Source organism: Pseudonaja textilis, chromosome 1, assembly GCF_049901715.1.
Source record: "Pseudonaja textilis isolate UNSWEBS1 chromosome 1, rPseTex1.2, whole genome shotgun sequence".
Lineage (NCBI taxonomy): Eukaryota > Metazoa > Chordata > Lepidosauria > Squamata > Elapidae > Pseudonaja > Pseudonaja textilis.
In genome coordinates, this window is record NC_141990.1 from 36,684,357 (window position 1) to 36,701,325 (window position 16,969).

Here is a 16,969-nt window from a genome sequence, read left to right on the forward strand (position 1 = left end):
ATTTCACCTCCTCAGACATTGATTTAAGAAAGGATTATTTTGTAACGGGTAATATATTGTATTTGCAGAATGCATTATTTCATATCTAATCATCATGCAGTTCTATGAATGCTACTCAGGATATGATTGGCCACTTGCTTGGTTTGATTTTTGATTCAGAATTCCAGGAAAAACCAACACATTTTGCTTTTATAGAAGAATCTTTAATAGCAAGAGAGATTAATTTGTGAAGGAAAAAGAGAAAAAAAGAGTTGATGAACAATTATTTCTGCTCAACCAGATTCTTCTATAGACCCATAACCTTAATCCCTTGTTCAGGTTTGTCCTTGTATTGAAATAAATTCATATAAAAAACTACTCTTAATGACTATGATTTCATACAATTTTTATCTGTAAAGTTTATATCTGTGTTCTCTTAAAATTTATTCACAATTTTCTATTCATAATGTCTTTATTCAGGAAACGATTATACATGGAAGTATTTGAATATACACGTCCAATGATGCATCCTGAACCTGGTAAATTCTATCAAATAAATCCAGAAGAATATGAACATCCAAATCCCTGGAAAGAAAGCTTTCAGCAACTGGTATATATATATATATGTTTTTAAAGCCTTCTTATTTATGTTGCATTTTTACAATGGTTGAAATGGTCATGGTCATGATGTGCACTGAAGATGGTGTTTGATTTCATTGTACGAGGTGCAGTGACAATAAAGTAAACTAAAAATGCTGAAGAACAGTCAACAGCTTTCTTTCTCACTTCAATCATTTTATACTTTTGAGATCTTGATTCGCTTTTACTAGCATGATAGCTTTATTTCTTAAATCCCTGGTTCAGTTCATTACAATAAAATTACATATCTCTATGCAGATGAAATATAATTCTTAAGATGTTATTTGGAGCATTTAATATATAGTTTGTTGGACTAAACTGCAATGAAAAGAATGCCTTTTTGTTTTGTGAAGAACATTCTATTAGGAGCATATTAATAGAAAAACTTAAAAACTGTAGAAGAAACTGATCAAAGTGTATGGAGCAATAAAGAGAGATTAGGTTTTTTTAAAAAAAAGAAAATAAAGGTAGTCTTCATTTAGCGACCACATTTGGTTCCAAAAACTGTTGTTCAGCTAAGTGATAACTAAGTAAATCCACGACTCGGGACCTTACCACAGCTTTCCTTTGCTTTACAGACCTGCAAAGGTTGTAAATGCGAGTATTGGTCATAAAGTTACTTTTTCATCACCATCATAACTCTGAACAGTCGCTAAATGAGGCAATCTATAAAGAAGGACTAACTATAATAATGAAACATAAATAACATAGAGTGAGAACTCAAGAATTTAAGTCAAAAGTGATTGCAAAAATGGGAAGCTTTGGTATTCAACACACATACTTTCTGTTCTCACATAATTTGTGAAATCAAGAAAAGTGATACATAAAACAAATGAATAGTAATTAATATGACTATTTCAACAGGTTGAGAATTCTTAGAAAATCATTTTATTCATAGTCTCTTATTCATATCTTCCTCATTTTTGTGGTCTTATGGCTGTGTGTGTGTGTGTGTGTGTGTGTGTAAAACAAGCAGTAACACAATAAAACAACAAAGCATAATTTTTTTTTGCATTCTTCATACAGTTTTATGGAAACTTCCATATCCTATGTCCAGTGTTGCCTGTTAAAGTTGGAAGCCCCTTATAAGAATCTAATTAAGTCTATTTCCTAACTCCTACCAAATTCTTTTCATATCTGTTCTTGAACTAAACTAGCCTGAAATTTAGAACTATCTACTGAGCACAATTAATGATATATTGAAATAATGTGAATTACGTCCAGGAGTTTTGCAATACAATATTTAACATGTGTGTTATTAATTCTTTTTCTCTGGCAAAGCTCAAAAAGTACATTTTACCATAACTTAATATTTTTTTCTCAAATTTTAGTATAAAGGAGCCCATGTAAAGCCAGGATTTGCTGAACATTTCTATAGCAACCCAGCAAGATACAAAGGAAGAGAAAACATGCTGGTACATTTTAAAACCACTCTAATTGATTGCTAGTATAGTTTTTCAAAATAGCTATTTATCTCTAAACAGTTCCTTTGTCTTCTTTTAGTATTATGACACCATTGAAGATGCACTAGGTGGTGTTCAAGAAGCTCACTTTGATGGACTTATCTTTGTTCACTCGGGCATATACACAGATGAATGGATATACATTGAATCTCCTATAACGATGATTGGTGCAGGTATTCAATTTGAAAAACATCTTAATATCACTTGCTTTAATTGACTATATTTAACTTTCAATAAATACAGCCCTTGCTTTATAGTCATGTGAGAAATATCAAGACAATAAATTAATGAGTTATTTTTATTATACCAAAGTTCCAGACAGCACTCTATTTCATTTCATATTGTTTTGTTTTTGTTTCTGAGGAAACATTAAAAACTTGAATAAGCTCCCCCATTCTTCTCTTTCCCAATAGTCCAGCCTAATCAGATTTCTTTCTTAGAAACAGACCAGCATTTAAGTTCTTTACCTCCTTCCTTTTAATCCAGTATTTCAAATAAATCCACTTATTGTGCAATAGTTTCTCTTTTTGATGATTATTTTATTGTTCTTCCCCTTATATATATTTTGCACTTTTGATAAAACTAATTCACTTTATTTTTTGGCTCCTATATACTTGATACTGGTTTTTTTGTTGCTAAAGTCTTTCTATTGATCCTTTATTAAGAATCAGCTTAATAAACTGGAGTTTCTTTAACAATGATGTTATTATAAATTTCGTAATTGTGTTGGGTTTTTTTACTTTTTTATTCTGCAATGGAAAGTCTCTGTACTATAACGGAAGTTTCCATGCATGTTTTGCTGCATTGTTTTTCTCTATTGAATACAATTTCAATGTCAATAAATTTTCCTTTTGTCTTTAAATATGTTATTTTAGTTTAAAGATGCTAATTTTGCTCCTTTGTCAAAGAATGCAATAAGATTTATCTGGCATATGTTTTTGACAAAATTAGCACAGCTGAGATTAAAATTAAAATGATTAATTATAACTTTGTGCTCCTTCTGGTGGTTTTTCAAATAGATATTCATTTGATTAAATATAGTGCAGATGTGAGTACCATTGTAACTTATTTTGGTTTAAAGAATTCTCTACATAATATATAACAGCCTGAACTATTTAGTACTTTATAATCAGTTCTGTGTTCTGTTTCTCTGCCCTGAATGAGATTATGTTGTGAAGTCAGTATTGGCTTATGGCATCTCTATGAATAGTTGTTCTCAACTGTGAGTTCTCTCTACAGTTAGGTGACTAATCATTATTAGAATAGCAACCATCACTGTTGTTATATTAATCCATTGCATTACTGGTTTTCTTTGTGTATTTTCTTAAATCTTGCCAAGCACAAAGATTGTCTCTTTGCTTGTCATGTTCACAGTATGAAAATCATTATTTGTCATTTGAGCTTTGATTGATGGTATAGTTCCTTCTATTAAAACTAAAATTAATGTCTGGCTTAAATCTGAGGAAAAACAATTTTTAAAATTTTTGTAAAATAAAGTTACTGGACTAAATGTCTCAAAAGACTTAAAACAATTTGAACTGTCATCTGAACTGTTCAATATAACGTTTGCAAAAAAAAACATGGCAGATCTTGGGTTACTACTTTTTAAAGGGACTAGAAATAGAAACTATGGTTTGTAATTTTCATTTAGTAATTTATTTAAAAATTTATATTTTTGTAAAGCTCCTGGGAAAGTAGCAGATAAGGTCATTATTGAAAACACAAGAGATTCAACCTTTGTCTTCATGGAGGGATCAGAGGATGCTTATGTTGGTTACATGACAATCAGGGTAAGAAGAAAGGTGGGCAAATACTTGCTTTGAACCTGTTGCACTGAAAGAAATGAATAGCTAATAAAGGGATTTATTGTATGTTTTTTCAGTTTAACCCTGATGACAAATCTGCACAACATCACAATGCTCACCATTGCTTAGAAATTACAGTTAACTGCAGTCCAATAATAGATCATTGTATTATTCGAAGTACTTGTACAGGTATGTAATTTCTTTGTAAAATAGTTAAAAAGTAGAAAACATTATTTGTAGATAATTTCTAAACTGTATTCATGTGTGCAATTGAACCTTGCCTTCCCAGGTGATGAAATTTCATGTACTAATTAATATGAATTTTCCACCTAATGACAGTCTTTGGGTTCTTAGAACTTTACTTTTTTAAACGTTTGTTCACTTGTTCCCAGGTATCCCTAACTGATAATTTATGGTAGGGGTGTGCAAAAGTTCCATTTTGGGGAATATTTGAAAGTGTTATGCTTCTTACAGCTCATCCCAATCCAGCTCTTCTAGGAGTGGTCTGGCAGACTTCCAGAACAGGAGGTGGTTTGTTGTATTCCTACTCCACAGAGTTCAAAGCAGAGTATTTTATATATCCTTAATTTAGTATTATACAAATGGTTATACTGCTCTTCTACAAAATATAATTTATTTAGCTTAGTGTTGTATTTTGAAAGGCCAAGATTACACAATTGGTTATTCCAATTGCAAAAGCATAACTGATGGTATTTGTTTCACATATTTTATGAAAGACAAACACTTACCTCATTTTTTTGTATGTACAAACTTCATTTTCAGTTGGTTCTGCAGTTTGTGTTAGTGGCCAAGGGGCTTGTCCCACTATCAAGCATTGTAACATAAGTGACTGTGAAAATGTTGGACTTTACATCACAGATCATGCACAGGTAACACTTCTTCCATTTTTCTTTTTTGCTATTTTTATTGTTTTCTTTCTTAACTATTTTAACTCAGCCTAAAACATTCTTTTCTAACCTTTCAGGGGATATATGAGGATAATGAGATTTCTAATAATGCATTAGCTGGGATTTGGGTTAAAAACCACGGAAACCCTATTATAAGACGAAATCACATTCATCACGGGCGAGATGTTGGTGTTTTTACATTTGATCATGGCATGGTAATGTATATTTCTCTATGTGCATAAATACACAAGCAAATATAGATAGGTGCGTTTTGCAGACAGATTTTTATCTGTTTGTATGTCTCTTGGAAAATGAAGCTTTTGTGAACATTCAAGCTGTGTTTGTTCGTTAGTTCATTAGTCTCCATTACCAAAGTATTTAAAGAACAAGTATATAGTATGTTTAGCAGGGAAAATTGAAGTCAAGAACCTTGGGAGACAATTGCCTTCGTGATATCCTTATGTTTCATAACTCTTACTCTCTCTGTATTTAAGAAACATAGTCAATTATCACTTAAAACAAACTCTTCTAAAGCTATTTTCAATCCTTCAGTTATTGCTCATAATTGTATTAATGTGGCAGCTTTTTTCTATTGTATCAATTTAAAAATATAACTGCAAATTCTCTACTCTTTTTTTTCTTTCCAAGCATGGTTACAAAGGCATTGTTTTATATTCCAGAAGACATAAAATGGGAACTGCAAGCAGTGGAAAGCTTGAAATGAATGAATTTTTTCTCTCTTAATTTTATATTTGGATATGTAGTTACAGTTGGGATGATGTTTGCATAAATCCCTTATCACAATATCTTAGTTTTGCTATTTTTACAATTGCACCTTGACTTAACTGGGAAACTATCATATTTTATTTATGTACTGAATTGGAATTGTCCACAATTCCAATTCAGATATATTTAGTATTTTGATGGGTGTGGCATTATTTGAATTTCTGCTTCTTGGTGCTGCCACAACACAAGACTTTATGTGTTACAAGTTGCCATTTTTAGAATATTTGTGTTAGTTTATCACTAGTTGAAACTATTTCTTGGTTGCTAGTATAAATAGTTACTTTTCAATGTGCTTCCATGTTGGTTCTTTCATTTCAGACATTGGACATTATTGCCAGGAACCTGACGAGCTCCCATATTTCTGATATAAATTATATTATATTCCCTGGGTGCCAGAAACAATATTTATTTACTAACTTTATGTTACTGCAAAGCTTTGATGCTGCTGCTTTCAAAACATTATTGCTAGTCAGAATGTTTGACTTCAGAAAAAGAGCAGCAGACTGTGACAAGTCATGTTGTGATTTTACCTAATTTTAATTCAAAGTCAATGTAAAATCCTTTTGTTCCAAATTAATAATCAAGGGGCTATGTTAACACTTTCCTCTAAAATAAAATCTGATAAAAGTCAGTTTATTAAAGTCATACTTCGTTACAGATCTGGAGGAATTTTGGATGTTATGATTTAAGATTTAAAATTTTGTTTCAAATACGTTGTTCTCTATTTGAATGGATTTCCTGCATTTTAAAAATTTCATGTTCAAAAGTACTAGCATCCCAAAGATCTTTTGAAGCAAGCTCGGCTGCGCAGGCTAAGGATATAAATATTTCAAAAAAAAGTTTTTTGCACTATTGAGCTTTTCTTGTCCTTTAGAGATCACAAGTCTTGGTGATGACATTGGGACGTCTCTGGAAGAGGCAGAAAATGTTGGCCTTAATATTTAAAAATTAAAATAGCACACCAAAAAGTCTGCAATGTATTGTGGAATTCAATCAGCAGAATTGGGAGATAAGTTTAAATGTTGCAAAAACAGGATTGGAAGCTGCATGTAGTTTGTAAGCCAAGGTTATTCAGCTCTGCTATAGTACATAATTTTTGCTATATGAACATTTCTTGAGAAAATAAGGGTTGGTTATGTTGAATTAAATAAGAAGACTCTTTTTTTCAACTGAAAAAGGGCTTAATATATTCTACTGTTATTAAGGGTGCAACAGATGGTTTGAAAGAATACAATAACATTTTTCTTATTATTTTCATGCCATAGAAATAAATATTAGCCAGCTTAGTATAGTGGTTAAAGTACCATGCTATAAACTGGGAAACTGAATTCTTGGTTTGCCCACTGTGCCAATCCCTGTCTCTGGGAAAAGCAAAAACAAGCCACTTCTCAAAATGTTGCCTAGAAAACTGCAGGGACTAAAAAGCACCATAAATAAATAATTTTAATAGTATTACATATTCTTGTATACTAACATGTTTCATTACAACCTACAATTAAGTAGGTAGTCAGAAGATAATTTCTTCCTATTGTTTCTCCTTGCCTCCCAACATTCTCTCTCCCCTTCCTCTTCTTCTCCCCTGGTCTTATGTTTAGGGTTATTTTGAAAGTTGCAACATACATAGAAATAGAATAGCTGGTTTTGAAGTGAAAGCATATGCAAATCCTACTGTAGTTCGTTGTGAAATCCACCATGGGCAAACTGGAGGAATCTATGTCCATGAAAAAGGAAGAGGACAATTTATAGAAAATAAAATCTATGCAAACAATTTTGCTGGTGTATGGATTACTTCAAATAGCGATCCAACCATAAGGTACTATCTTTATTTTAACTTACAGATATTTACCCTAGGAAGTATTGCAAAATATTTTCTGTAGATTATTTTAGTCATTTGGGAATCATCTACTTTCTAAATTAGCATTTGAAGTAGGACCCAGACGTTCTGGACGTGAAACCTTGTATAAACAATCTTAAGCTCTCCAGATTAAGAGCACATTATATCTGCAATTATAACATTTGAAAAGTAAGTTTAGATGAGAGACGGGTAATATTTTACTGTGTAGAAGACTATATTGTATTATGTAATTTATTGAGGAATGTGTGATATACAGAACCTAAAGCAAACTAGGGCTAAAAATGTTTGACTTTTTTTCTTCAATGATCTCCTGTTCTCTTGCTTTCTCTGTCCCCTCCCTGTCCCTTTTTTCCCTAAGCAGCAGACTGCAAAAAGCAGAAAGATGGTTTGAACTAGAAGTTTGGAGATATCTTGGGGAGAGGCAGGGGAGGGAGAGATCAGGTGGAAGCATTTGGAATTAATTTGACGATGCAGTTAAAAAGATGATAACTGACAATATTATTTTCTGGTTTTAAACCTTTAGGGGCAATGCAATTTTTAATGGAAACCAAGGTGGAGTCTACATATTTGGTGATGGAAGAGGTCTTATTGAAGGAAATGACATTTATGGTAAACAAATATTTGCTCAGTTGCATTTAATATTCTTTGTGACTTTATAAGCCACATTTTCTTACGCTTTTCTTATTCCAACAGGAAATGCATTAGCAGGAATACAAATTCGGACTAACAGCTGTCCTATTGTTCGGCACAATAAGATTCACGATGGCCAACATGGTGGTATATATGTGGTAAGCATAGTTTTGGAATAAACATTGAAGATTCATTATTTAGCTCTATTTTCAATATTAATTGTGTAGATAATTGAAAAACATAGGATGAATATGAACACATGGAACTATAGGAGTTCTAAAATGCATGAAAAGGAGGGGTGAGTTTACTGTCAATATGTGTGCTCCTCCTTTGCTCCAATCCGTATACACATCTTGAACTGCTGACAAAGTGAGCTGTACTTTGATTTAACAGTAGATGGAAAACATCATATTCAGGAAGCAGTAATGGAAAACAAGGTTTATTAAACACCCCCCACCCCTGATCTACCCATCTATCTATCTGGTTTTTATGTACTCGACTTCCAGTGACTCTGAACAGTTGAGACGGCAGAGTGAGTGCTATTCTCAGAGTTGGTTGGTTGGAAGAATGGGAAAAATATTTCATGTGTGAGAGCATGTAGTTTTGTGTAATGGTGACCATCAGACCAAATATGTTTTAATGTAAGCAGTGGTGGTTTAGTGTGGAAAATAAGAAAGGAAGCAGCAACACTAAGGTGAGGTGAAAGAGAGGAAGGCTCTGACAAACTCAGGAAAGATGGGTCAGTGTGGCAGCTAAGAAGAAAGTTAAAAGAAAAGAGGGCTATGAAGATCAGTAGGTTGCCTGGCACACAGGCCACACAAAGGGAGTGGTGGAATGAGAGATGAGGTGCACCAAACTTACTTTATCTGCCACACAGAACTTCTCTGGATTTTTGTTTCAGCCAAATGCTGGCACCCAAAATGCTCGGTTTTGGTTAGGTTAGACCATGGCCTATCTTTATCTCCAAATGTTTGCTTAAGGTTTGAACAAAACACATTTTTCACTTTGTAGATAAACACCCCGCTCCCCACTTGCTTGTAACCCGAAACAGGGAAAAAAACTCTTAGAAGGAATTGACTAAATTGATTGCAGGTTGCACTTTATTTGCATACTTTTGTTTTGTTTTAGCATGAAAAAGGCCAAGGTGTGATTGAAGAAAATGAAGTTTACAGTAATACCTTGGCTGGAGTCTGGGTTACAACAGGAAGCACTCCAGTTTTAAGAAGAAATAGAATACATAGTGGTAAACAGGTATGTTGCTTACTATTGCGTGAGTTACAGCAACACTAGTTTCATTTTTTTTTTACTATTTTTCTGTTTATGCTTTAGGTTGGTGTCTATTTCTATGACAATGGGCATGGAGTATTAGAAGACAATGATATCTATAACCATATGTACTCAGGAGTTCAAATCAGGTAAATTATACTTTTATTTACTTCCTTAAAAGAGGCTTAGTATATATTGTTTTTATTCAGTGACTTCCTTCTCCTTTAAAATGATCCACACATGGGATTGTGTTTATCTTTGTGTGTTTTCATGTCTAATTGTTTTCTTCTTCTGTTTAATGAGAGTGATATTTCAAATGATAATCTAACTACCGTGTTTTTCCAACAATACGGCCTCCCCCAATAGGAAGTCCCAGCATGTTTTATAGGCATGAAAATAAATTAAGCCCCTCCCCCCAAATTAAGGCCTATATTAAAACATGCAACTTGCTGCAGCCAACTCACAACGGGCCAATTCACTGCGGGACAACTCATCGCAGGACAATTTAACAATTATTTAAAATAATTTTAAAAATATTTTAATTTTTGTCTTTCACATTTCATTTTGCATCCTTTCTTGTTTTTATTCCACCATTTCTTCAATATGAGTTTAACTCTTGTCCCACAGCAGGTTGTCCTGTGGCAAATTGGCCACAGCAAGTTGGTTGTGGTATGTTGACGGCAGCGAATTGTCATAGACCCTATTAAAGGGAGGATATCCCACCCACCCACCCCCGCAACAATCCTTCACCAAGTTAGCTAGTTCCCCACAGCTCTTGGCAGTGATTTGGAAACAGGGCCATCGGAGAAAGGAATGAAGCAAGTCTTGGGCTGAAAAGAGTACATTACCCTGTCCTCTGTGACATAAAATCATTTAAAGATAGAATAGAAAAAAAAAGTCCTACATAGAGAAAGTGGAAGAAAAAGAAAGCAATATCCACAAATCAAGTTTAAATATGTTAAATAATGCTATGGAGTGAGTAGTATGTATGCATATGCTGTTTGCCCTAAATAAATAATTTCCCTGTCTTGCTGAATAGATTTCCTTCAGAGACCGATCTCAGAATATGCAAGATTTGGCATTGAGATAAATACAAATAAATTATTTTTATGTGTACCAGGATGATGTGATCAACGACATTAACATTCCAGTTCTGATCTAAACTCATCAGTCATATGTAACTAAAATGTTAACATTGCTAGCAGTGCCCTTCCACTTATAAGTGAATTTTATGTTATCAGTAATAAATTATAAGTACATTTTGAGTAACATGTTCGCTTATGCACAGAACTGGAAGTAACCCCAAAATTAGGCGAAACAAGATTTGGGGAGGCCAGAATGGTGGAATTCTTGTTTATAATTCGGGTAAGTTCAACTTTACTTAGCGTAATTTTAAAAAATACAAAAATTTTCCACATTGCCGTGGTCTTAAATTTTGCTTTTATCTTATAAAGGGCTTGGTTTTATAGAAGACAATGAAATTTTTGACAATGCAATGGCTGGAGTATGGATTAAAACAGATAGTAATCCTACATTAAGAAGAAACAAAATCCATGATGGCAGAGATGGGGGAATCTGCATATTTAATGGAGGCAGAGGTAGATGTCTTCTCATTTTTACTATATTTATACTTTCATTATATTTTCTAATAGTCTGGTACTGTTAAAAATAAAATAGAATTCCAGATCTAGAATGTGATCAGAATCTTCCCCTTCAATTTGCCTTTAAACTATTCTTTGTAATTAGATTGATGATATATGTTCTTTTCTACCCTTAAATGACAGTACATTTCTTACTTATACCAGAGAAATACGTTCAAATATTTGTGGTTCTACTGGTTTGGCCAAGCAACCACCAATTTAAAAATGACTCCAAATTTGATTGTTTTGATTGGCTAAGAAACTTAACTTTTTTCACTTACTGTAAAAATGGAACTGCAGCTCTCTTGAGCCATTCAAAATAGTTTGGTGTGCAATATTCAAAATTCCAATAGCGTTATTGTAGCCCTTTTTTTGTATGATAATGAAATTGAAGAAAACAGTATGCAACATTAGCAAATGTAGGTCTCTGGTTTAAGGATTTTTTTAATTAAATGGTCATAGGAATTCAGTTATACTAGCTTTCAACATAAAATACTTATTATTAACATTAAAAGGAAATTTGTACTAATACATTATAGGAGATGTGTGTGCCCCCCCCCCCTTTTTTTTAAGAAGGTTTCAGACTGAAATTAGTGTTCTTGTTTTGATATTAGGGCTTCTTGAAGAAAATGATATCTTCAGGAATGCACAAGCTGGAGTTCTTATCAGCACAAATAGTCATCCGGTATTACGGAAAAATAGAATATTTGATGGATTTGCGGCAGGTTTGTGTTTGATTTGTATTGATTCTAGCTCAGAAGAATGGCAGATTTAAGTAGCTTAATAATCGAGCTAGGGCCTTGCCAGTATTGAAGATTTATCCTGGGGGACACATGCTGACATTTTAATACATTTCACAAACAATAATTGTGCTATTATATCAAAGTTCCGTTGTGGTTTTCCTCCTTTTTTTCTTTTAGAAAGTATCATACCAGAGCACCATGTTTCAAACAGCTTTGCATTCTTCATGACATTTTCAATTATTTTCTCCCAAATGTTAGTAGTAACTATGTTAATTTGTTAGGAAAAAAAGTAGTTTCTTCTGGCACCATCCTAAACCAACATTGCCATTGTGAATAGCAGCTGAATTGCTTTATATTGAAATCAAAAGATCTGTAATTTTTCATGAAATGTAGTTATCTGACAAGTCCCCAGTCATATTTACTCCCCTGGATGAATATGTCCTTTGTTGAATGTTCAAAGAATAGCCATAATTACTGAGATTTACTTTGCTTTTGTTGAATATCTTGGCATATGATATCATATTACTCTTTAAGAATAAACTTCCACATAATATTGGAGCATCTCAAAAAGTATGGAAGGCCACACAAAATAAACATGTAGAATTCCCAAGTAAAAACTTCAAAAAAGTTATTTATGTACAGATAACAGATAATCAGAGTTGGAAGGGACCTTGTAGGTCATTAGTCCAACCCTCCGCCCAAGCAGGAGACCCTATACTATTTCTGACAAATGGCAGTCCAATCTCATCTTGAAAGTCTCAACTTATGGCATCCCCACAACTTCCGAGGGCAAGGTGTTCCATTGGTTGATTGTTCTCACTGTCAGAAAGTTTCTCCTTATTTCCAGGTTAAATCTCTCCTTGTTCAGTTTCCATCCATTATTCCTTATCCCAAGGCGCTTTAGAAAATAGATTGACCCCTTCCTCTCTGTGGAAGCCCCTCAAATATTGGAAGATTGCTATCATGTCTCCCCTGGTCCTTCTCTTTACTTGACTAGCCAAGCCCAGTCTCCAGTCCTCTACAGCAGTGTTATATGTTGAATAAAAATAAATGCACAGTAACTCATGCATTGGGTTGCTATTTTTAGGAAAATTTCATTTGAAAGATCAAATGAAACCTGTTATATAATCCCAAAACTCAGTTCTTGCCCTGCCCCATTCCTTTTGTATTCATAGGATTGAACCTAACCATGCTTCCTAAAGAAATGCTCCAATAATTAATAAATATTACAAAATCTTGATACTTGGATTCTGAAAGTTGCAATCAGCTTCAGAATGAGTGCATCAAGTTGGCATTATTTTTAAGCCATGTGGGGATTACTTAACTAGTAAAATACAGGTTTTGTGTTTATTAAAATTATTTTTTTCTTTTTAACCTAAGGTATTGAAATAACAAATCATGCAACTGCAACTTTAGAAGGCAATCAGATTTTCAATAATCGGTTTGGAGGTTTATTTCTAGCCTCTGGGGTCAATGTGACAATGAAAGGTATGTAAATTATGCTTATTTGTAGAATAACAAAACTTAGAATATTTTACTTTTGCACAGTAAACAATTATCTATTTTCATAAGCATGGCTGATCAAAAATAAGGAAACATCTTAACATTTAGAACAAGTATCAACATTTTCTCCATTATAAGCACAACCCATCCAGTCAACCATCCACTGAAGGGAAGATATCTCACAGTAGAACAGGCTTTTTCCATAAACTCTTGAATCTATTTTGGAGGGCTGGGTTAAAAAATTTCAAAAGGGCAGGATGGGAACATTTGCTTCAGGGAAGTTTGTTGAATGAGCAGAAATATACTGGTGTAAAAGATACATAACCCTAAGCTTTTGTAATGAGTACTGTGGTAATTTGATGTAAAGAAAAACCTTCCATTTCAAAGCTAGTTCATGTCCTGACTGCTACAGATTGTGAACATAAAATAATTTCACTCTAGAATGTCTGGCTCTGCTTCACTGATTAAATGTTCATATATATCATCAGTTTTAGGAGTCTTTTTATAGTTCTATATATTTGCATGAACTTTTCTCTGGAGTAGGCTTTTTCTTGCATAAAAGGTTCTCGGTTTCTTATATTCTTGTCTTTGTTATTTTGTTGATCTGTTTGTTTGCATTGATTTTTTAAGCATAATATCTATTTCCTTGCTCTTGCTTCCCTGGCACTTGTCAGGCTTCCTGGCCTCTTTTTCACTTAAAAAAAAAATTGGCGGTACTTCTGCTCAAAAGCTTTTAGTATTTTTATGTTCAAGAATGTGTTTGCCCTCCCTAAGCTTTCTTGCAAAATAAACAGGATAGGCAGCTTCAGCTTTGATTTGTAGTCATACCACAAAAAGGGGGGATATGCAGGAGTTGATTGCGTTCTGATTATTCAGAACTTAATAACATCTCTGAAGGCAGTCATGTTGTGAAGGGTCTAGGCTTCAGACAGGTTTTTTTTTTGTAAATTTTATTTGAGTTTTCACAAAGAGAAAAAAAAATACAAATAAAACATCTTTTTTGAAAGCAGCATAATCCCAGGTTACATTTCTTCGTAGAGACACAAATTCAGGTTCATGCTCATTTTTATATTCTATTCCATATCTTATTACTATTTTACATTTTCTGCATAGCTTCTCCTCTCTTTTAATTTTCTCAATTTTATTTTAATTATCTCAGTTCAAATCATTGTATTTATATTTTTTGTCTGTCCTGTTTCAATTATCTATTATCTTTTCTCATTAAACAAAATTTCTCCTCTAGTTACTGATTGGAGTATGACGCCTTTATATCTTTTCCCTAAAGTTGTAACATGCAATATAATACATAACTTCCATTCAGATTCTGCTTGGTACATTCTTAAAATACACACTGTATTCTTAAAAAAAGAAAAAAATTATAAATGTATAATATAATTAAAACAACATTCCATTCCAATTCAATTCTATCATTAATATTAATATTCATTAAAGTCTTAACATCTTTAACATTACTTTTCAATTAAATATCATGCTTCTATGGGAACAATTATAAGCTTTCCATAGTTAATTCCCCTCCTCTTCACTTATATTTTATAAAACATTAACTAATTAAAATGTTCCCGTTCCTTCCTAATTCAATTTTCTCATTTATTTTATTTCACTTATTTTATTCACAAACATTTCACTAAATTACACTATTTTATCCCTCATTTTAATCATACGTTGTTTCCAATTTTCTAAAGTTATTCCTATTACTAATATAACAATACAATCTTATGTACCTTTACAGAATCTCTTTCTCAGTTAGATTTTCACCCATTATCTCCAAATAGGTCCTGTTTCTCTATATCTTGCTCCAGTCCTTTGTAACTTCTTTTCCTTTCCTTCTTCCCTCTCTTCTTCTCTCTCCCCTTTTTACCCCCTTGTCTCTCTACCTCTATTTCTCTCTTCTGTATTCCCCTTTTCTGTTGCTTTCCAGTATTATACTTATTTTTCGAATTATTTTTCTTTTCTTTGGTTGTTTTTTTAAGTCTTAAATGCTCTTTCCCCCCTTTCCTTTTTCTTCCACATAAAATTGCTTGTTCATTAAAGATGGTTTCTTCTTTGTCCCAGTCTTCTAGTTTTGCAGTCTTTTCTTGTTGTTTCTCATAGTTCCAAATCTCCATTTCTAAGAATTGAAAAACGAAGCCAAAAGAACCCTTCCCTTCTTCTGCATCTTCTTTGTACTTTTTAAGTTCCATTTTCAATTCATCCAGAAGTGGTAGCATTATATACATTTTTAAACAACCACCCAGTTGATTTTAGTCATTCAAATATAATAATCAAAAATCCAAAGACCACCAAATAATCCAAATACACGCAAGTTGTTTCTTTTTTGCTCTTTTTTTCACTTTCTCTTCCTGGGGTTACTATTTAGTTGCAAAGTTTCAGTTAAAATGTATTTTTTAGAAGTCTTGTTGGAGTTTTACTTTAGATTCTTTTTAATTCCAGGCAGTCTCCTCCCTCTTCCAGATCCTGCCCTTATTCTTTTTCTCTCCCTTCCTGCTTATGAAAAAGAAAAATTTTAATGTCCAGAAATCTTTATTATCCCTTTGGCATTTTGTTTTATTTTCAGCTTAATTGCCTATTGATGTCAAAGCGGATTTTTCCGATTTCTTATTTAAGTCTCTTAGTTGTCAGTATAGGGAAAGAAAGAGAAGAAAAAAAAAGCCAAACCTTTCCCTTTTCACTTTCCTTCGCTGCTTCTGACTCTTCTTTGGGAGCAATGTTATTTTTTGTAAGTTTAAATTCCAGGGTACCTTGGTTGTTGCTTTTATAATTTAACCCGGTCAGCCAAAGCTTTCACTTCTTATCTTCCTCCTGCACATTCTTTTCCAGTCAAGTTCTTCTTTGTGGTGGCCATTTCTGACCACCGCTGCAACCGCCTTCGGGAAAGGGAGTACTGGCCACTGAGGAGGAGAGATGCAGCTCTCTTCAACCCTGCTGGCGGTCTCCCCCCTCTTCACCACCTCTACGGGGTGGCTTAGCCCCGAAACCAGCCGGCTCGGGGCACTCCAGTGGCAAGCCCAGACAGAAACTGCGCACGATTGCAGATTTCTGTCTGTCGCCGAAGCCCTTCAAACTGGAAGTCAGCTTCAGACAGTTTTTGACTGTTGACCATTCCCAAACATTGGGACCACATAATATTCAGTATTATTCTCAGGACCTCAGAAAAATAGACTCTACAAGCCAAAGACAGATGGGACAACTGTTGACAAGGAACGAGGTGCTCCTAGATAGCTTTGCTGCATTTAAGAAATAAGGCATGCATGAAGACTTGTATTACTAAATTCCTTTGAAATTATAATTAAAATTTGAAGGAATGTTTTAAGAAGTTGAAGGTTTCCAATTCAGATTATTTGTGTAATCAAACATCAATATGGTAAACTAATACTGTGAAATTTGCCATTTAATATAGATAATAAAATAATGAACAATCAAGATGCCATTGAAAAAGCTGTTAGTAGAGGCCAGTGTCTATATAAAATATCAAGTTACACCAGCTATCCGATGCATGATTTCTACAGGTAAGCAACTAAACATGATATGTTCTTCTGTCCTGTAGATTTGGATTTTGCATGGAAAGCCTAATTCTTTCTTTCCTTTATTTTTTTGTTGTAGATGTCATACATGTAATACCACAGACCGCAATGCTATATGTGTAAATTGTATTAAGAAGTGCCATCAAGGACATGATGTTGAATTTATTAGACATGATAGGTATGTTGCATAACCTTTGACTGAAAAACTAT

General features: G+C 33.4%; 1 protein-coding gene across 5 annotated transcripts in view; it reads left to right on the forward strand.

Moving 5' to 3' along the window:
* FBXO11 (F-box protein 11) overlaps window positions 1-16,969 on the forward strand; it is an 88,421-nt gene that overhangs the window by 70,100 nt on the left and 1,352 nt on the right. For 4 of the 5 annotated variants that reach the window (XM_026696000.2, XM_087931023.1, XM_087931031.1 and 1 more), the window contains exons 5-22: window positions 460-589; window positions 1,950-2,033; window positions 2,122-2,254; window positions 3,765-3,871; window positions 3,964-4,075; window positions 4,670-4,776; window positions 4,872-5,009; window positions 7,176-7,393; window positions 7,959-8,044; window positions 8,129-8,223; window positions 9,194-9,316; window positions 9,395-9,480; window positions 10,620-10,696; window positions 10,786-10,929; window positions 11,586-11,696; window positions 13,095-13,202; window positions 16,636-16,744; window positions 16,839-16,937. In XM_026696000.2, coding sequence (XP_026551785.1) covers window positions 460-589; window positions 1,950-2,033; window positions 2,122-2,254; window positions 3,765-3,871; window positions 3,964-4,075; window positions 4,670-4,776; window positions 4,872-5,009; window positions 7,176-7,393; window positions 7,959-8,044; window positions 8,129-8,223; window positions 9,194-9,316; window positions 9,395-9,480; window positions 10,620-10,696; window positions 10,786-10,929; window positions 11,586-11,696; window positions 13,095-13,202; window positions 16,636-16,744; window positions 16,839-16,937 — 2,067 coding nt within the window. Of the gene's footprint in view, window positions 1-459; window positions 590-1,949; window positions 2,034-2,121; window positions 2,255-3,764; window positions 3,872-3,963; window positions 4,076-4,669; window positions 4,777-4,871; window positions 5,010-7,175; window positions 7,394-7,958; window positions 8,045-8,128; window positions 8,224-9,193; window positions 9,317-9,394; window positions 9,481-10,619; window positions 10,697-10,785; window positions 10,930-11,585; window positions 11,697-13,094; window positions 13,203-16,635; window positions 16,745-16,838; window positions 16,952-16,969 lie in introns of all 5 variants that reach the window. The other variant, XM_087931027.1, reaches the window with a different exon arrangement.